At 42.8% G+C, this 21,485-nt stretch overlaps 3 protein-coding genes across 3 annotated transcripts; all 3 read right to left on the reverse strand.

The window, feature by feature from the left end:
* Nucleotides 1-283: 283 nt before the first annotated feature.
* LOC310932205 (protein lifeguard 2-like) lies at nucleotides 284-3,634 on the reverse strand (the record flags this gene model as incomplete). Its single annotated transcript, XM_083895497.1, has 12 exons — nucleotides 284-433; nucleotides 518-571; nucleotides 709-804; nucleotides 897-984; nucleotides 1,069-1,106; nucleotides 1,242-1,281; nucleotides 1,433-1,483; nucleotides 1,580-1,633; nucleotides 1,727-1,791; nucleotides 1,908-1,996; nucleotides 2,106-2,196; nucleotides 3,620-3,634. The coding sequence occupies 12 exons, from the start codon at nucleotides 3,632-3,634 to the stop codon at nucleotides 284-286; spliced, it is 831 nt and encodes a 276-aa protein (XP_083751623.1).
* A 1,299-nt stretch (nucleotides 3,635-4,933) lies between these two features.
* On the reverse strand, nucleotides 4,934-8,058 carry mfsd5 (major facilitator superfamily domain containing 5; the record flags this gene model as incomplete). The annotated part of the gene is made up of 2 exons (XM_083895498.1): nucleotides 7,948-8,058; nucleotides 4,934-6,457 (listed from the first exon to the last, which is right to left on the reverse strand). The coding sequence occupies exon 2, from the start codon at nucleotides 6,374-6,376 to the stop codon at nucleotides 4,934-4,936; it is 1,443 nt and encodes a 480-aa protein (XP_083751624.1). The 5' UTR covers nucleotides 6,377-6,457; nucleotides 7,948-8,058.
* Nucleotides 8,059-10,095: 2,037 nt separating this feature from the next.
* nr1d4a (nuclear receptor subfamily 1, group D, member 4a) lies at nucleotides 10,096-15,787 on the reverse strand (the record flags this gene model as incomplete). The annotated part of the gene is given in 9 exon segments (XM_083895277.1): nucleotides 10,096-10,292; nucleotides 10,410-10,620; nucleotides 10,731-10,916; nucleotides 11,008-11,603; nucleotides 13,545-13,689; nucleotides 13,783-13,871; nucleotides 13,958-14,266; nucleotide 15,758; nucleotides 15,761-15,787. Coding segments are annotated over 9 exon segments (1,761 nt in total).
* Nucleotides 15,788-21,485: the final 5,698 nt, after the last annotated feature.

Raw genomic sequence — 21,485 nt, forward strand, 5'->3', positions numbered from 1 at the left:
CTGGATTTTTGTCCAAGTAGTAAAGTCAGTAACCTAACCTCTCTATGCCATATGGGTTCCTAAACATGCTAGAGAAGAGAGTAGAGCCAGAGTATAGCCAACTCAGTCATGGATGTACATGAGTAGATGCACAAGGGCTTTATGAAGTATTTGTGACCTTGTCAACATCACTCAGAAATGGAAGCTGCTACAATACACATGACAAATGTTGACATCTCGTTTGCTGAGATCTCCCTACTGATGCATCCCTTCTCTGCATAGCTACAGAAATATAGGGTGGATTTTAGTCGTGTTTTGTTCCAAAGATTTGGAGAAAGAAGGAAAAGATGTAGATGACGTCAAGGTAGATGTTGAGAGTGGCGAAGACATACTCCTCTGGACTCATGGTGTACCGCTTGTTTCCCATGAGCAGTTGGGTGTCAAATGCCAAAAACTGCAAAAAAAACAAAAAAAACACATCTTATTTTTTAGTCTTCAACATATAATCTTTTCTATCAATACTGACTTATACTCTTACCATGGTAAATAGTATCGCTCCCAAGACGGCGTAGATAGCGTGCAACCACGGTACCTGAATGGCAATGACGACTTAATTAGATGTGGTGGCAGCATTTAGATCCCAGTGTGATTGGTCAAATGAATTTCACATCAGACTTGATTATCACAATTGATCCCGTAACCCTGTAGATTTAGATTGTTGCTACTTACATATTGGAAGGGAAGGACCAGTGCGAGTGTAAGTCCAGAGATGAGCATGACCATGCAGAAGACAAAGAGCACGCCTTGGTGTGATGTCACATCAAACTGGGAGGAGAAAGCACATACAAGTCAATATGTTCACTCTCAGTCAAGTAAACTGTGCATCAGATAAAATATAACAAAAATATTTGACTCACTTTAGTTTGGAAACTGAAGACTGTGACGAGGAGACAAACTGCTGCTGTAATGCCCAGACACATCACCACTGACTTGGTATTATAGAAACTATTAAAAGAGAACAAATTAAAACTTTAGGAAGACGTTAACAAATTATATACAGAACACAGAGAACAACAAACAAAAGAATACCTGGATAATGTCCCGGTGATATAGGAGAGGGAGAGGGTCTGAAACAGACATGATTCAAATTCACACTTTCACACTTTCACAATGTCATTTTATATTTAAAGAAAATCTGTTCTCCTAAACATCTAAACATGAACAGTATATGAAAACATGACAAGTTCAACGCTTGTACTCACAAAGATGGCGAGCATAATCAGATTCCATGGAAACTGTCTCCTGTTGGAAAGACGTTAGATCAGAAATGTAAAGTTTCTTTCAGGATTTTTTTTTTTTCTAGAAGTTTTAATTATATTATTATTATTATTATTATTATTATTATTTATTTTCTGGTGATGCATGCTGCAATTTGAGACATACTTTAATTTACCTGGGTTGAGAGCAGCAAGACAGGGTCAGATAGGTGACAAAGAATACAGCACTGTTAAACACAAACAAATATTATATTTTGCTACAGATGGGTGACTTGAGACAACGCTGTTTCACAGATTTGAGATCGACTAGACATGATACTTACTAAGAGGCCCAGTACCACCCAGGGTTGGTTTGGATGTAGTCCTTCACAGGGTCACTAAAAGCAAGATCATCTTAAGTAAGCTCACCATCCAGAGAATTATCAGAATTAAATTCTGTGTTTAATACTTTTGAGAATATTTGGTCTCACCAGAATGTGAACAGAGTCACAATAGCAAGAGTGACCAGAAGCTGGATCATCAAGATGCTGTACACCTACGAGAAAGCACATTTGAGTAGGTATATAACAGTATTCAGGAATTATATTTGGAAAACTGATCAATTAAATCAATCAGTTGCAAATTATTGTGCTAGTAAAGTTTTTTTTGTACCTTCCGGATGAAAACCCTCCTGATGTTGCGATCGTCCCAAGTGAACTCTGTGAGCATCTCAGCATCGTTGTAGCATGGGGCACTGGTGCCTGGAGAAAAGACAGTTTATATGAATGTCATTCCATCCCAGCTCATTTTATACATAATTATACCCATTTCTTAAAAAGAGCAACAGACAAAGGTGAGGCGTTTTCCTACCTGCAGTGGCTTCCTCATAGCTGGGAGGAGCAGGTGCCACTGAGGCCTGTTCGCAGGAGGAGTCATTGGTGGTCTTGTTTGCAAGGAACAGCTGAGAGTGCAAATGCTGTGGTTTAGTTTGTTATTTCAAGAAACCCGCTAGATTTAATGTGAACTTCAAATTCCCAGTCTTGAGTGTAGTCTAACATATCCTCCATATTAATAAAGATACATTTGAGTGATACACAAAGTGCCCAAGTTTTACTCCATATGTTTCTACAAAAACACAGGCAGCTGACAGATGGCGTGTCCTCCATCTGTTGGCTGTGGTCTAAGAGGGATTAACAAAATCAAGACCTTTAATGCTTTAGGTCATATTATTATTAGATTATTAGGATCCAAGCACACAAAGTTGAAATTGAAATTGTTTTAAAATTGTGTTTGATTTTGTCTTGATTTTTTTCAGTCTACATTGGAATTAATACATAAAAATTGTGTTTTCTGTTGTAACTAGTGAGTTGTAAAGCTGCAATAATGTTTTCTCATCATCAGTAAATATAACAATCAACATTTTTAATTATCAATTGACATTACATTAAATAATGTCAGTAAATAAGAAGGAAGACTTGGATTAGACATACTATACATAATTAGCTGGTACCAGTGTACAGTACTGTGCCACATAGGTTTGTTGTTTTAGACCATAGGGCATAATTCATTCCCTATCACTTTAGTGGAACACATCCATAAAATACAGGGAAGTGTGTGCAGTTTTACAAAAAATAGCATGAACATGGCTAACACTGTGTTTGTCCTACCATTTCTTGCAGAAACATATCAGCTGTGAATAAGGTCTATTAAACCAGCTTTATTCAAGACATACTTGAGCATCATATATACATGTTGCAATGAGTTTAACTCTTTGACAGGTTGCTAATATAAAAGACCAACTTTCAGTCATTCACAACCATTCTATAATCCAAATATAACCAAATGTATTTATGCTTACAAGTATTATGTCAATCCGTCAAGATTGCTGATGGGTAAAAAAAAATACATGTTTGCCAAAGATCCCCTTTGAAGCTTAAGTATAACTAACTGGTGATATTTCGGCTGGCCTCAGAAAGTCACATGGGATTGTTTTACCAGCAGTCCATAATCGGTTGTCATGGTGACACAGCGTGACTCACAATGCGATGAAACAGCATTAAATCACATCACATTAAAATATCAGGTTCTAGTGGCTGGAGACGGAGCTGCAGGTCACAACACCACAGTCAATAATGTCAAAGCCTTGTGGTATTGACAGCTGTAGAATTGCCTGCTTTGCCATAAAAACTTGCTTTGTTATTTCCCCGTGTCTTTGTGACTTCTCATTGGCTGGAGCTAATCAAACGATGAGACCAAATAGATGGCAGTAATTAAAATAATATAGGGCAATATAGAATTTGTCAAAATAGACCATCATTTTTAGTAACAGTAATTAATGATGCAAAGGTCTGGAAGTGGAGAATGTAGTTTGAGCAGGTACATACCTTGCCCTGAGTCATGATGCCTGTCTGTCCTCCTGCAGCACGTCTTGTTGTGTGTACCAGTCAGTGGAGCTTTGAGGTCTCGGTGAAGGATTGACAGTTGTGTGACAAGAGGAACCTGGGATTGAAAGTGCGCTTCTTCCCTGCTCAGACTGAACACACTGTGACGATACAGTGATGTAATCCAAAAACAACGCAGTTAAGACTCGTGCAGATACCCCCTCCTCACCCACAGGGGGATGTTCTAGCAGCATCCAGTCAAAGCCGTGCCATAGAAAAAAGCTGGGACTGTACCACAGCACTAAGAAAAACGGGTAGGATGATGTCTGCGTAATAGGTTTTGAGGAGAAAAGTCCAGAGAAATCCGGAAATATAGCTACAGAAAAGAGTAGACTGCAGGAACTAAAATGTGCAGTTTAAAGTTAATTTAAATAGTCATTTTGTTTTAATATGCTTTGAAATTTTCCTTCTTGCACTTCTCTGTTTATCACTTTGTAACATTATGAAAATGTGAGAATAAATGGATTTTATATAAATGAAAGCACTTCACTTTCAAATAAATTTTTCTGCATTGCATTTCTAACACGAGTGAAGCAAAATTAGACTTCAGTGAGATATTAATTTTAAAATTGTAGTAAATTGACAGCCTATGTCTAATAAAACATCAATGTGCTACAAGAAACACATTCCAATAATAACACACTGATGTTTACTGTTTACAATAGGACTTTATTTTAAAAGTCTGAAAATGAGACGATAGAAATAAAATACCCTGCAGATGGCACAGAATAAGTACTCAAAATAAACCAGACAAAAAAACCTGTGATGACCAGTAAACAAAGAACTGTAGAGAAATTGTAAAACAGAAGCATTCAGATATATGGTGGTCTACATGCTAGTTGTCACCATATTTCTTTTTCATTCAGGTCTAAGTAAATATGTCAGTCCATGTAAATTATTTCACATTTGATTTCACACCTTTCTCTTTCCCTGTAGGTGATCACATTGAGGCAATCACATATTGTCATGTATGTGGACCTTGGACATAGCTGACAAAGTTTTTACTTGAAAAATGCAGGTTAATACATCCACGTTCCTAGAGCATCCTTACACAAAAATAAAAGTCTCCCAAAGTAGTAGCAAGTTAAACATATAAAAAAATTTAATTAGTCCACACCCTTTATGCTTTGATTTTCTTCAATGATATATTTGGCAACATGAAAACTACCCTGACCATATAGATTTATTTATTTCAGTCATGCTAAACTGATGTAATTCATACCAGTATAGCATTAAGGTTGAATGTGGCCTTTCTCCTCAGTCCATCTCCCCCTCCTCCCTGGTTCCCTCCAGTCTTAGCTCAGTGTCGTTTCTGCCCAGAGTGAACAAACTAACAACAGCCATCAAAGCTGCCAACATCATGACGGCACAGCCCCCAAACATGTGTCTGGTGCCGCTGCCAGCCTCCCCTCCACCTGCTCCTGATACTTCCCCATGAAGTGCCAGCAGCCCCAAGCAGGCCAGCAGGTGCAGAGGCAGCCGGAACCAGGCCAGCACACTAGCCCGCTTCTCCTCTGGGATAACCCTTCCCTGGAGAAAACTGACTGCTGGGAAGTAGAGGCCACTGGCCAGCTCCAGCAGCAGGAAGGCCCAGAAGGATTCATGAGGTCTGGGCTGGCCTGGAGCAGTGGAAAATGTCAACATGAAGAAAGAGAAGAAAGCCATCAACACGGCCAGACAGAGCACATGGCCAGGCTGTAGATGGTAGCGAGTGGAGGTAGCGAGGCGGTACAGCAAGGAGCCAGCCATGCTGGCAGCCATCAGGCAGGAGAACACTATTCCCAAAGGGGGGCCATGAGGGTCCAGTACTGGGGTCCACAGGAAAATAAAAATGTACAAGACACTTTCAAACAGAGCCTGCACTCCACCCAAGAGCATGACTCTCCTGTCTGACAGCAGGCAACGCAGCCCCTCTTGGCAGCTGCGGAGGAAACGGGCCTTCGCAGACAAATGAGTCACAACTCCATTTGAAGTGCCCAGTAGTGGCTGCTTGTTTCCTTCAGGAGCTCCTTCAGCATCTTCCTTGCCCCAGTCTGTTATCAACACCCAGCCACAGCACATCAGACAGGGCACAGCCAGGAGAAAGGGAGCTACTGGCCCCAAGTGGAGCCACTCAGCCAGCAAGTTAGCTACCAGGCCTGCTCCCACAGCGAGCCCATGGTTCCAAGTAGCAGCTTTGGTGAAGGTGCTGGGGATCCACTCCTTGGGAAAATCATGGACATCTACATGTCGGTGCACGTACCAGGCTTCAAATGTGGTGGCCAGCAGGGATGTGGACAGACCCCCCAGGACACGGCCAAAAATCAAAACAAAGTAATCTCTGGAAAGCTTGGTGAGACAACAAGCTGAGTAGGACAGGCAGAAGAGCAGACATGTCTGTCTGCGGCCCAAGACTTGAGGGAGCCAGTTTGAAAAAGGAGCAAACAGGACACAGGAAGCAAGACCACACACGTATAAGATTGCTATTTGGGATTCCAGGAAGCTATAGTGGCGGTAAAGTTTGTAGAGGTAAGGACCCTGGAGCCAATCTGCCCACAAAGCCAAAAGGTATGCACGGAGGAATATGCTCTGGAAGCGCCGGAACGCAGGATTGGCGGCAGCAGTGGTCGGCTGAGGTGGAGTGAGACGACGTGCAGTCAGCTCAAGGCCAGCACATAGGGCAAGTAGGACAATGATGGCAAGATATGTTGTCACCAACATGGTGTGATACACAGCATCCACTTGAGGTCAAACCTGAGATCTTGGAGCGTTTGCGACTCTTTTCCTTCTGTTTTTCAGCACCTGTGAAGAGACAAGGCAAGTAAGTATTTTTTACAGATGGGTCATTGCTGAAATGTGTTTATGATTCAAAGTGTGTTATTTAACAATTAAGGAAAGGAGTGTTGATATCCGATTTCATTATTTAAAGCTCTAGTATGTAACTTCTGTCATCAAAACACTGCTAGCATCACTACCCCCTAGATTTCTGAAAGGACAAATCTAGGTACATATTCCAACCAATCTATTTCATTCAATATTTGTTTTGGTATCTGACAAGCTCATTCATGTTTAACCTGTTAATTATTCTATTAACATTCAATTCACCCACTCCTATTTCTAAGAACAGGGATAATCCCTTAACCTAAAGTTTGCTGCCGTCACACTTCACTAGCTGTTGTGCTTCCACCTTCCCTCTGTCAGCTGTGATGTAAAACTCATAGACACAACAAGAGAAAATCATATGGAGCCGATAGGTTATCTGGCGATGATTTGAAACAGACATTAATATTTAAAAGATATACACTACAGCCTCAACTTATTTAGTAGTAATAATAATAATAATAATAATAATCTTTATTATGGACTCGAAAAAGTGGTCCACTCTCATACACATACACACTCAACATACATAGTGTTTGTAAGTTGTTGTTTTTTCACTATTTCCTATGGATGAAAGAAATCAACCCTTTTTTGGGTTTGAAGAATAATAAAGGTGTCTTCCAGTTTTTGTCTAAAATGAATGAATGAATGAATGAATCTATCTCAAAGGGAGATTGCACTGCAGTGTTGTAATGAACTTAATGCCTTCCACTAAACACAAACACCTCAACAATGAGGTAGATAAACAAAGGATATTGCATACAACATCTAACAAGAGAATTATCATATATTCAAATGAAAAGATAAAAAAAAACAATGAGAGGAGATATACTGATCTATATAGCCGGTCTTGTATAAATAAATATTGACAATATATGCAGAGCTACTTTAACCTTAAATCCCCTGTCAGTCTTTGCCACAAGGAAAATCTACTGCCGGAAGAGCAGTTGGTCAGGCAGTGATGACAGCTGACAATAAAGACCTCCACTTTACATAGTGGTTAGTCGACTGCAGAGATAAGGTATATTCTGGTCAGGTGATCTGATTACTTTTCGTATTACCTGCGACATTAAAGCTGCTTAACATCCGGTCAAATTGATAATTCGTTGCTAATTAGAAAGAAAACCAACAACTTTTAAAACTTCGTTCACTAAATAAATCCACACACCTTTACTTGGAACGGCACGACACTACTCTCGTGTGCATTGACTGCTTACATACTGATTCGTGGCCGATAATACGTTTTTATTTTAACGCGTAACTGCTGTACATTTCCCAAATGTATCCGCACGCTCTATAGCCACGTAGCTAACTGTAGCCATAAGCTAACATGCTACCAGAATGCAGTATATTCGCAGTAACTCGGTCAGTGTTTCCCCATGTTTGTTGTCATACTATGTAGTATGTCTTACCGTGTCGTTTGACAAGGGTCCCATCATAGTGCTGACGATGTCTCAAGTGACAACATCGCACTTAGTGATTCAAAGTGACACGATACAAGGCAAACAAGAGTGTCTTTCATTAGCAAACATACACTTCCGGGATATGTACTATATCATTTTACCACAAGATGGCGTTAACACTTTGTTTTTTTTTTTTGTTTTTTTCATTTTCAGGGAAGGGGAAGATGTTCCAGTGCACACCCTGTGCTCCAGCTTTCTCAGATGCGCCGTTTAATCGAGGTTGAATTGCATTTATTCTCGTAATTAGCAATGTAGGCTAAATTAGCTAGCCTTTCCTTGTCTTCTGATTGAACCAAAAATGAACCAGGTGTGCACAACATAATGGTGATGGTAACAGTGGCGTGACACAGACATTTGGAAGAGCAAAGGCAAACATTAAGGCCACCTACAGCACATCACTAGTGTATAATTTCCCACATTCTCACACACCTGTATATACCTATAGGGACACTCTTTACAGCACACTTCCTATCACCAAGATAGGCCATTTCTGTACAGCACTGAATGTCATTTCCTTTAAGGACACACTTTGAGACACCGTCATGTACGGACAATGCACTCCTTTAGAGACAACGCGTTTTTTAAATATATATTTTGTTGAGGCCACATATGAAGTAGGACACGTCCTCATGTTTTCAGTACTGTAGAGGATACTTTAGTGTGGGTCTTGTGACTCAAGAGGGCACTTTAGCGAGCAGTGTTTCTGTCTATTAGGGCAAAAGCGATGCCCACCCCTGTGCACATCACTGGCCATGGTGAGGTTATGTAGTTGTACTCTTGAGTGCAGGCCCAATTCTATATGCACACTGTAGAGGCACAGATAGCAACAGTGTACATTTATGTTTATGCATTGCACATTTTTTGACACAAAAGAATGAGACACAAGCAGAATAATACATAATTCAAACTTTATATCATTAGATCATTTCTATTTAGGAAGAAACATTTACAAAATGTACAAGATGTGCTCAATCAGCCATAATTAAACAAGCAAAACAGTGAGAAGACCAATCGAATAAGATCTCTCACCCAAAAATACCTCTCGTGTTTGTATGACAAACATTTTGGGCAGAGGAAGGGTGCCTGTGGAGTGAGTGCTGGTGATTTGAGGGATTGTGCTGGTTGGTTATACATCATCTGATAGCAAGAAGTGTGACTAAAGCTATCGGAGAATCCCGACCACCGTCTCCTTTGTAAAGCCCCCTTGGCAATGGCCAAACCCTAATCCAGTACAGGAAGGTCATTCTTCTTTACACTGAACTCATCTGTACAACCCCTTACACATACTGTATACCAGTTCAGTCATTGATACATAAACACTGGGGTGAAATAATATGTAAAAAGACAAAATATAAACGAAAGGAATTCAAAAAATACAACATGCATGGAGTCTCTCCATCTGCTACTTGTGATAGAATTAATGCAGACAGATATTTTTTTTGTAAATTTCCATTGACCAATTTTATCCGGAAGATTAGTCAAAAGTAATAAAAGACAGACTGCAACCCATTGTTTACAAGCGAAATACTGAAATAGTGGTCTCATTCCAGAGCTAATGTTGATGGCTTATTTGAGAAAGAGTGATACACAATTGTCTTAATATTTCTGGTTTTGCTTCATATTATATACAGGTTCCCTTTCTCTTAAACACAAACTGACACATGGTCAATCATCACTAATGGTCCCTATGTGATAAACTTTGTACTTAATGATAAACATATTTAATAACTGTCTACGATATGTCATCTTTCAGTTGCTGCTCAGTGATGACCTGTTGAAACTGTGCGACTTAAGGAATAAACAGAGGTCAACTTGCTTTTATTTTTAATTAGACTGGATATAATGCAGAAAGTGATCTGTCAAAAAAGATAATAGCAATTCTACACTATTTTTTTAATGGAACACTGTCTTTCAAGAGGTGTTATGGTTAATGTATATACACAAGGTTGTATTGTGCATAAAACACTGCATGGTCCTCAGGTTGCAAAATTCCTTGGTTCTGTATTTTGCAGGAGGCTTGGAAGGTTGTGTGAACATGTTCGTGTTGTGCACTGTATACATTTGTGTAAAAAAAAAAGTTTTTGTCTGTGTGTTTGCTCAAGGGTCAATGCGAAAGGCCAACAGCTTGTCAGAGTGTAGATTGTTGAGGGTGCGCAAGTCTGGCAGGCGCAGGAGGAGTTTCGGAAAGAGGGTGGTGTCATCTGGACGACGTCGGTTGATCAGTGAACGCAGGGCACGAATCAGACCGTCCTGGAGCTGCTCCACAGCCCACGTATCTGAGATGCCGGAACGGTCTGAGAACAGAGGAAGTCAGGGTAAGTGGTTGACGGCCACATGCAATTCATTATTACTATTATTAGTGTCACAGTCCTCCCCCCCACACACATGTTTACATTGTTCCCCTCTCTCACCTGCAGAGACCAGCACCACAGCCATGAAGAGGGCCATTTCATCTGGTTCTAGCCCCAGAGAGCCCAACTTCTCACTGAACTCAAACATGGCGTCCAGCAAGGAGCCCATGCCCAAACCTCGTAGGGTAGACAGTGGGTAAGTTTGTCCATTCAGGAAGGTCACGGTACGTTCTTCGGCGTTGAACAGGGTGCAGAACCGCACCATCAGGACCTAAACATGCAAGTGGCACAGAGAAAAAAAACGTAAGACACATGACATGCAGTGACAAATTTAGCATTTAATAAAAGGTAATATTAACCGTTTGAAATATGCATCAGTACCTGGAAAGTGCCTGACTTGAGCAGCATGACCTGGTCTTCTTGACTAAGCTCTTGAAATCCTGGAATGCCCTTGGCAAACTCGACAACCTCCTTAACAGCAGGAGTGAAACACTGAGAGAAAGATTCCCATATCTCCTGACTCGTACGATCTGCCCCTGATACAGGGCATGCATTCAGAGGACAAGCCTGAAAGAAGGACATAAAAAAGAATGAAAAATTGTTGATCAAACAAGATACAACAATGAAGTTTCATCGACAAGATGCCTCCTGCACTTACCAGCACTTTAGCTCCTGGAGCTAATTTCCATGGGCAGGACGGCTGATTTGTGACACTTCCTGCGTTGCGGAAATGATTATGATTGACTGAGGTGCTGCTCTGAAGTGTTGTCCCATTAAACTGGTCATGATTGTGATTTGCTGACACAAAGTAGGTGTAGCGGCTGTTGTCCACGCTGTGGAATGTAGGATGATTGTCATTAGGGGCAGCTGGGCTTAGGGTGGCAGGGGCAACAGGGCAAGACTGATAACTCTGGGTGAAGTTAGGGTGAGATGAGACTTTGGGAAAAGTGGCATCCTGAGAGTAGAGAGAGGTGGTGTTGTTGTTATTGTTGGTGGTAGCAATGGTGATGTTCGTTTTCTTGGCTACTTTCTCCTGGACGCTGCTGTTGCTGTTGGTGAAGATGTCATGGTATGCTCTGGAAATGGCACCAATGGCCTCCTTTGAGGTGTTGTCTTCAAGTTTGGGGAGAGGGTCTCGCAATGTAGTTGAGTCCATGTCCATGGCAGTTGGCTCATTGAGGCTATTCATGTAGCTCTGCATCTCATCCAGAAGTCGCTGCTTCTCTCTCTTAGGGATGCGGCCAAAACGCACAGCTGTAATAGAGGACAGGGTAGACACAAACAGAGAGGACATATTAGCCTCCAGCCTCTGTGGCAACATGGAGATTTACACTGGGCCTCTTCCCTTTAAATAAATGTTGGTTCGGAAGCACAGGACTGCTAATGTAACGTTGGTTCTTGGTCTTGAATAATTTCAAGGAGAATCATATAAGTTGTGAGAGGAAAACTTTCTCTTCTTTAAATCCACCCCCCCCTTTCCCACAGTAACCATCAGCTGGAGAGGCTATTTATAGATCCCTTGCTACCATCTGCCTCATCCTCTCCTCTCTCCAGCCCGTCTCCTTCCTCTCCCTCTCCCTCCCTGCATTTGTAAGTAGGGCAGTGGGGCAGCATGATCGTGATGTCACCGGCACTGAGAGGTGCATCGCGAGAGGGGAGAAGGACCAAGAGTTGTGGGCTTCAAGTACATACTTGAGTGTAGCAGTGAGTAAATTATAAGACCTGGCCTGTGAGACTGTGATAAATTGAAAGAGCGTGTGTACATGGAAGAGGGTTAGAGCAGAAAAGTTGGGGTGGTACAGCTTCAAAGACTTTTGCAAGTAAAGCACCGGATTTTTGCATGGCAGCATATTTGTAAAACAATGCACCATTATTTCCATGTGATAAACAATTTATCTCTGCAGGGTCCATTCATGACGATGGTAATGACATTAATCCCTATCACGCTGGTTAAAAAAAAGCATATGAGGACCAACGAGTTGCTGCTCTACAGATTTTCTTCTGCTTAGAGAAAGAGTCGTGCCACAATGCACCAAACATATTCAAAGTCACATAACTTCCTGGTATAGGAAATCAGGGTGTTCTGTTTATTGTGGGCTGCAGGCAGTTGCATGTGGTTTTCCTGTTTTTGTAATGGTTGAAACTGAGCAAAAAGGGGTTTCTAGGTTGTGGTCTTTTATGCTTTTTTTTTCTTTTTTTGAAAATCTCCTTCATGAGGGTCCACCTAACTGTTTCTCTGATTGAGTTGTGTTTTTCCACCCTATTTTCTCCGTGCACCAGAAATGTCAAGCACACGTAGAAATAACACTAACCTCTTTACTAGATTAGGCAATGCAGGGCACTGGCAGGTGGAGACAAGCAGAAACCATGCTGAGAGGCAGAAGACGGGGAAAACTACACCAAGTAGGTCATGATGTATGAGTACACTATATGCCCAATTCTGCATTGTTTTTCTAGGTCAGCGCAGCTGTTTTCTGAATCTGTGCTGATAGGTGATCAATCAGTGTTCAACAATCAGAGCTAAAAGTAGATAATGTGAGCGTCACACTAAACAAATTCTGTCACAGTGACCACAACTTTTTTTTTTTTTTTTTTTACATCTTCTTAATTTTTGCCCAACCTCACATTAATTGCAATGAGATGTTCTATAGGCATACACAAGGTAATCAGGCTGACCCCGTTTCATTTTCCCAAAATAATTCCTGTGTTTGCTGCAGTTTTCCGGATGATAGATAGCTTTGGGGACTTCTGGGCTCCTCTTCTCATAAATCACTGTCTGAGGGTTGAGATGCAAGCGAGCTGAGGGAACATGGTGGGTACATGGAGGAGGAGGAGGGGCCGAACTGAACAGGAGCTCATAGGTAACAGTGTTGCAGTAAGATGCTGCAAAGGGCAAAAGAAAGACACTGAGAATCTTGGGTAGTGATGCAAGGCCAGATGGTAATCTTTAGCAGCGCAGTGACACAATAGAGCAAGGCAGGTGCAGGGCTGCTGAGGGAGGGAGTGACTGAGCTACTGGCACGATGACCTCAAAAGACTTTCCGCATTACATTTTTCAAACAGACCTACATATCAGTACTGCGTCTCTTTCCGCCTTCATATTTCCCTGCTGCTTTGGCTAATCAGGGCACTGTGGTGTTCTTACAGAAATGCATGAGGGTCTCTCTCATTAAAAAATGTGTCAGGATGTCTCACCATCTCTCGACATGCCAACAGAGAGGCATTTCTTGAAACGGCAGTGCTGGCAACGGTTGCGGTTCATGCGCATGATCAGACAGTTCTCGTTCTTCACGCACATCTTGTAATTGATGTTTTGCTGGATGCTGCGTCGGAAAAACCCCTGAAACACACACATATGATGTTGAAATGGTTAATCAATTGCAATACGTTGTTAATTTTATGTTTCTTTATTTATGGGGCGGGGCTTTTTTACCTTGCAACCCTCGCATGCATGCACTCCATAGTGGAAACCAGATGCGATGTCTCCACAGACTTTGCAAAGCAGGACCATTCCACCGGTTTCTGAAGGAGCATAAAGATATAGTTAGAGAAGCAGCCACATAAATGATAAACCGATAAACCATGCTGACATCGAGGAAAACACTTACTTGTGAAAGTTCCTGGGATGCCGCATGGCCTCTTTCCTGCGATGGGGTGTGCATAGCTGTGCTGTGGGGTGGCTGCTACTGAGGGGCCACTGTAGACATCTGGGAACTGGAATATGAGTTTGGAGGATGGGGTGGTGCACCCCGATGTCCTCTGTTTCAGTGGCCCAATGTCAGTGAAAGTAACCTCCTCTGGAGATGAGGGCTGGGAGTGTGAAGAGGGCGACTGTGTCTGGTACCCGCTGGAGGGGCTGCCAGGGCTGGGACTGGCACTGCCTGAGGAGCCTGCATACAGGATGACCCCTCCAACTCCTGCAGATGAGAGAAGGATTGGATTTCAGGATTTGAATTCAGTTGCATTTTTTTTGCCCACTCTGTAAAAGCTTTATGTAGTATTGAGAACAACATTTTTGCTGAGGATACGCTCTACTTTCATACTGAAACAGAGCAGAGGAGATCTAGTCAGAAAGGCTGCTTCCTTCTTCAATTTTGTGGTTGTACACAATTTTTTTTCTTAAACCCTCTGATCCTGATTCCAGTTTCATCTCCATTAAAGTGAGGCAAAAGTCAAGATGGATTTTGAGGGATAATTATTCTTAAATGTAAATGATATTTAGCATTTGCTACTTAATGTACTTTGAAATGAATGTGTATTCACTTTGAAACAATAGTCTTACTAAAACTGATCAGATGATTGGGAAACTGTCAAATCAAATGCCAGGCCTCCACCTTCACAGGAACAACACAAACACAGTGAGAGTAAACATGAGATTGAAGTCATGGGCATCTGATCTGATGGATGTTTAAATGTGAGGAGTAAGGCTATTGTGTGAAGATTGATTGGCTGAAAAACACTGGAGAACAACCATGTGTTTTCAGCCCTTCAAGCTCCACCAAGAATGTTCCTGGACTATACTTAGTAGAACTAATCCCCGAGCAGGGCCCTTTATGGGGCCAAAAGAAATACTTTTCCATTTATATCCTCTTAGTTTCACGTGGTGGAAACACACTTATTTACTTAGGGAGCTCCCTATAGATCTTGGTCGTAGTTTCTTCACCCAAAAATCTCTTCTCTGAAGAATTAATTTTATGAAACTCTCCTCTGTGACATCATCTTAGAATCAAATCCTATACTTTCCTCGAAACCGTTCAGAGATGTTTTCAGCGTCGTTGCCTCATCCTGAGTTTAATAGACGTTATGATGCGCTCAAGCGGATAAAGTGCATGGGCGATAAAAATACCGCTGGTAGCACAGCAACAACGCAGTCACACAGTCTTCCTGCGCGCTGATGCCTGCGTCACGTCATGTCATGTACAGTATGGAATATGTTACTGTCCTTAACTCTGGCTTCACTCGCATCCTCTCCCTCCAGTCATGCGTTGCGGAAGAGGCTGAGACGCGATGGGTCCTCACGTGTGTCTGTTTGAATACACACATAACAACCTGAAGTCGGACTATTGTGTTTAGAAACACCGACTTGTGCGAGAAGCTCCCCAGGCATGAGGTGGCATCAAGTGACAACTTTACATGCAAACTAAAATACCCACATTACACAGAAACCCTTATGGGTCCTCTTTAAAACTCGTGCTCGTGACTGACTTGCACGTGTAGCCGAGCAAACGTCAACGTGCCTATAATTTCCGTCATCCAAAATTCATGATAATGCTCAGTTGTTACAACAACTCAGCCTTGTTGTGGAAATCGTGCATAATAAGTGTGACAGCATGAGGCTTGCCCCTGTGTGTTGCCCTTTGCCTCACAAGGTATTTGTTTAGCTCAAATGTTTTGCTAATCCCCTCCACCAGCACGTGTCCATGGATTTGTTGACTCATGCCAGAGCCACAGACAGACAGACTCAAGCTGGAGCCTCACCTCTTCTTGAGCTTACACGCAGACAGTGGTGGCCCAGCCCTCACAACACATGTCCACCTGAACACTCACATGTACATGAGTTTATGAATGACCCCTAGAGTCATAAACAGTTTTTTATAGTCTGCATTCCATTTGGCTTGTGATGGGCGGGGACCAGAACAATCACATGCATACTGTACTTTAGTCATAGTAGAAACGTTATCGTCGATGACAAGCTACAGTGACAGTTTGCATGTAGTTTCAGTATCATCACAAGCTTCAAAATGTTATTACTGTACAACCAACAGTCATCTCATTGGTTGGCAGCATTAAGCCCAATTTATACTCCTGCGTAAAGTGCTCTACGAAGGTTACGCAGAGCCCCCTGCATCGACGGAGAGCCTGTCGGAGAGCCTCTGCGTCAGCACGACATTGTCACCAACGACAACGTCGCTGCCAAACTACAAATACGTCATATCTTAATACACACAGTCGCACATGCTTAGACTCTAAATGGCCAATTTCTCGCCTCAAATTATCTTAAAACTGCATTCCGTGACACAGAAAAGTGAGAAACAGGCGACTGTTTCAATGTTATTCCGCTTCCACAGTCTTTCTCTCTCAGACGCCATTGCTCACTGTAGCCAAAAGCACAACAACCTTGCGTAGCGACCCCTACTGATCGGGTGGGAAATTGCACCACGACGGAGAAGTATGAAGGCTCGAGGGGTCTCGCAGTCGGAGAAGTATAATGTGGCCTTTATGCAGAATGAATTGAGTCTATAGCAGCACTTACGTGGGGGTTGCATGCATGTGTTTCACTCTCAGGTGCAACAGAGCCCAAGTGACAGGTACACACATGAGAAAATGTATTGCATGCGCCACTCGCACTCACGCAGCTGTAGCTGAAACTTGCAAGGGTCTCCGGGGTTTGTGCGGAATACGTGATGTGTGATATGTGATGGTGAGCATGAGGCAGATGGCACTATTATATAAAGTATTAAAGAAAATGTGTTAATTATGGTGGGGCAAGTATATGGAAAAACAGGGATAATTACAAGCAACAGTAGTCTACATGCCGACGTGTCACTGGGCAAGATGCTTCACCTCAGTTTGCTCCTGGTGACTGTGAGCCAGTGTGTGAATGGGTATGAAAGAAAGAAAAAGTGCTGCATATGTGCAGACTGTAAAAGTTATATTATTATATGAAACATTCCTTCTTCTTTATATTTCCATACCTGAATGGGCATAAGGCAACATTAGTATCATGGTGCCATCCTGATACAGTGGTGTGCCACAATTTACACTGAATTTCACATCATTTCCTCTCATGGTTTTTATCATCACACTCTGTGGGATTTCCCATGCAGGCAATCGGGCTTGCTGTGCACTGTCACAGCGTGCACACGGCAGTTAAAATTTAGGTCACTGCAGACAGCATTGATTAAGGAGTCAGTCAGTCCTCGGTGCCCATTTTATCCTTAGCCTACCCGTGCAAGCACTAATCTGCCTGGGACTGCAGGCAGAGAAACGTGAGCAGTTCACAGGCAGCTCTCCTCTCCTCCTCTCCCTCTCTTTTTTATAATCTTTCACTTTCACTGGTGCTCGCCTAATAATACACGACAACCAAGCCACACAGATCAGAGGAACATAGCGTTTGTCTGCCTTTTAGCGTCCTGCAGAGCAATGGGGGTGTTTATTCTGCTGTCAGAGGAAAATAAGTGGGAGTTACTGTGTGCCACTGCCTGCATGTGCCGCACGAGTCTTTGCAGTAGACTTCATTAACTCAGACTTGTGTAAGTAGGTCAATATCACAGGAACTTGATGGAACTCTATCTATGTGCCTCCAGTGACTTCTTCTTCTCCCATGTACGGATGCTGTATCACACTCCAGCTGTATTATTTATATAACACCACAATATATTTTCAAACCTATAGTCTGAAACCCTATTGATCAAAATAATTGGATTGAACATTGGAAAATATAAATCTGGCATCAGGCACAAAAAACTGCTATGATGAGCCTGTTCCTGTAGTTGTGGCTGGACTTGTCTCTCAAACCTATTGAAATCATCCATTTCAGAGGAATGTTGTTGTCTTTGGAGGAGCTGACTGTCCATGTCTTTGTAATCTGCTGGTGTCAGTTTCTGCAGCAGAGGGGGGGGGGGGTATGTTTGATATGTTTGACAGTGATGTCAGCGGAGTCACGTTCCACACTAAGCGGATCTGCAACATGAAACCCAGCGATTATGAGTTGGGGACAGATGTTGACAGAGTCAGAACTGAGTGAGCATCAGCCAAACTGCAATCTGTGATTCAGTGTGTGTGCATGTCTGTAGTGGGACACATTTGAGGACATTTTGACAGGTCCTCACATCTTCACAGGGCTTTTTGAGGGCGAAGACTTGAATTCAGGGTTAGGGGTTGGGTTTTTAATGGGTAAAAGAGAGTGTCTTCACGAAAACCGATGAGCAAGAAGGTGTGTGTGTCTGTGTGTGTGTGTGTGTGTGTGTGTGTGTGGAGTGGGGTGGGGGCAACGTGACCAGAGAAAACGTGACGAGAGAAAGAGCGAGGCACAAGTTTATACATGGAATCGTTGACCCACTGACCAAGCTCTCCCCCACCACTGCAGGCAGCATCAGCACAGCGGCGTCCGTGAGAACAGGGGAAGCAGCGGAGGAGGGAGGGAGGGAGGAAGGGGAGAGAGGGCGGCGTGAGGGGCGGGTGTCTCACGCGTCGCACGCGGCTTTGCGAGGGAAGACACGTGAGGGAGGGCTTTTGATGGAGCTTGCCATTCAGTGGGGAAGAAGACGTGAAGCTGATGAGCCTCCGGCCAACAGTCACAGCTCGCTACACCCGTCGCCCAGGGGAGCTCAAACACCGAAGAGCCAAATTAACCAGCGCATCGTCATCATCGCCATCATCATCGTCATCATCATCATCACACCAGCTGCAGCAGCAGCAGCTTGCGCGTGCGCTGTCAGCGAGACGTTGCACGTGGGGACATTTATGTGTCAACATGTGGCCTTAACACCCGAGTTTTCATCATGAAGAAATGCATAAAATGATGAGATTCTTCCATTACAGCGTAATCGAAGATTACCATTAGCAAAATGCGTTATCTGGTCTCAAATGACGATGTAATCCGTCTTTTTTCAACAATAAATAATTAAATAATAATATATATCTCGATATACTTTAATATCAGTATCACATGTACAGTATATATTTGTATATGTATGCACTGTGCAAACACAGTAAGGATATATATCATAAAACCGTCATTGTACTTAAACCACTATAGTGCTCCAGTGTTACTGTGCAGCTGACCATGGATGAGTTCTGGCTTGATTTAAATGTTGATTCTGGCAAAGATTCCATATACAAGATGCACTGTTCAAGCATTAGACATTAGACATGCAACATGCCTAAGCCCTTCAACCCAACCACCACTGTAGATCATACATAACCTTGACCATATCTTAACCATAGCTGATTTATACCTTAGGACCTCTGAAAAGATGTTGTGTGACCTGTACTGTAGTCTGGTCCTGATAAGGTCCGTGTTAAGACTAGAAAAACATCCTAAAGAGATAAGAAATGCACACACAGCTACCTTTGTAAGTCGGGCACTGACTTCCATGCATTTGGGCAAAGCCTTGACCCCTTGACCTTAACCATAACCAGATCAATGGTTTGGTATTTAGGTCTAAACTTAACCAATTCCTTAGAAGTTTTTGTCTCCATTCTGGTCCTGACAAGGTCAGTGTTTATGCCAGAAAAGGTCCTGAATACACACACAATCTCATTTTATCCCTTGGACTTTATGAGCCCAACAGCCCAGCTCCACAGCAGCCATATTTTATATCAGGTTGTTATGATGTTTATGAGCTTTGTTTAGATCACGCTCAGTCTTTGTGTATTCCAATAACAACATGAAAATATGAAAGGGCACTGACCCAAGTCCAAGGTGGTCACTTATGAGGGGAGGAAATAAAATGACAAAACACTTATGGGACAGTAAAGGGCAAAAGAAAACAAACGCATGAAACGGCAATAAAACACGAACAGAAACTACTTTATCATCTAATACTACAGCTATCATCTGCGTGACAAAGCCTGGCCCACTTTGTTCATGTAAATAAGAATGAGTGGGTTTAGTGCGGCTTTCAAGAGCACTGGGTGCGCCCATCACCTGTGCAGGAACGTGACCGTGGCAGACTGTTGTAAATGACTCAGGGAACCACTTAAGCATGTTCATCGTCGGCTGACCTCGAGGAAACGCTGCCTAATACCACTTAACGGAGAGGCGTGCGTTTATTAACTTTAGTACCACAGCGAATGAGATGACCTTGATACTCCAAAACAAACAAACAAACACCAGAATTTCCTTTTCCTCATGTGAAATGACGCAGGCTGAGCGCGCAGCAGTCAAAGCCGCGGCTGCGGCACAGTGACAGACAGACCGTGGACTCTGTTGCTCCACGTGAGTTTGTTTTCATGAAGAGGAACAGGAAGAGCTCTGCCTCACTACCGTTCAATAGGTGTGGAGCTGCAGCTCAGGCTCTGCGTAAAGACGTTACACTTAATAAATGACCATGGTGTTCCCAAAATGTGCAGGTAAATCTCAGCTCAGTATTAGTCCAAAACTTGCTCTGGTGCATGTCATTAAAAAAAAAAAAAAACTCATGCCCAACTGCAATGTTCATCTTGGATAAATGGCCCATTAAATAAGTAAAACCCTAGATTGAGACATGGTTTGTGTTGTTCATTGAATGCTAAGACCTAATTAAAGCCAGTCCATCCTTTTACATGAATCATAGACCCGTTAATCGAGTCTGATTCACAAGTCAAAATCACTATTATAATGGAGTTATAATTATGATGAGATCATAATCACTTTAGTATAAAGCATGTTGACATAGTGTTTAAATGAGTCTTACCTGGGCTGTTATCCATGTTCCTTGTTGTTGTCGTCGATGACTTTATATAAACTTGAAGAATGTCACTATGGAGCAAACGCCTTGTAAAGACGAGAGAGTCAAGAAATGGCTTTTGGTCAATAAACACCTGCTCCATGGAGCGCAAAGAGGCTCAGTGCGCGTAAAGTTCTCCCTCGCGCGGAAGAGCAGGCAGATGTTTGCTGTTCGAGCTCACTTCTCGTGTGGTGCGGTCTGGTGGACACCTGGATGTCTTCTGCGCTCTGGATAACAATGTGCGCGAGGCGAGCGAGAGAGCGAGCGTGACGAGGATGTTGTTGCACGAGCGAAGATAACACGATTCTCATGGATTCCAAGAAAGTAGAGTCAGCATATCCATGAACGGAGAGGGGGGGGGGGGGTTATTGTGACAGAGACACACACCCACACTGATACAGACACCCACTGATCAATCACGTTTTGCAGGTCAGTATAGGAAATGTGACCGCCTTTCCGCGCGCTCCAACTTGTCTCTTGTGTGTTTGTGTGGGATTTGGCTCACACTTGCGGAGTGTCCTTTCTCTCTGCCTCTCTCTCCTTCACGCACGGGGGGGCTTTGATGAGCTTATTCAGCCGTGGTATATATATATATATATATGTGTGTTCGGTAAAAGCCATCAAAGCCATCAAAACCACACTGTAAGTGCCAAAGGGAGCGCTGCCCTACTGATCCACATTTTATGCAAAGTACTGAGCTTGT

The sequence above is a fragment of the Microchirus variegatus genome (assembly GCF_963457635.1).
Source record: "Microchirus variegatus genome assembly, chromosome: 9".
In the NCBI taxonomy this organism is placed as follows: Eukaryota; Metazoa; Chordata; class Actinopteri; order Pleuronectiformes; family Soleidae; genus Microchirus; species Microchirus variegatus.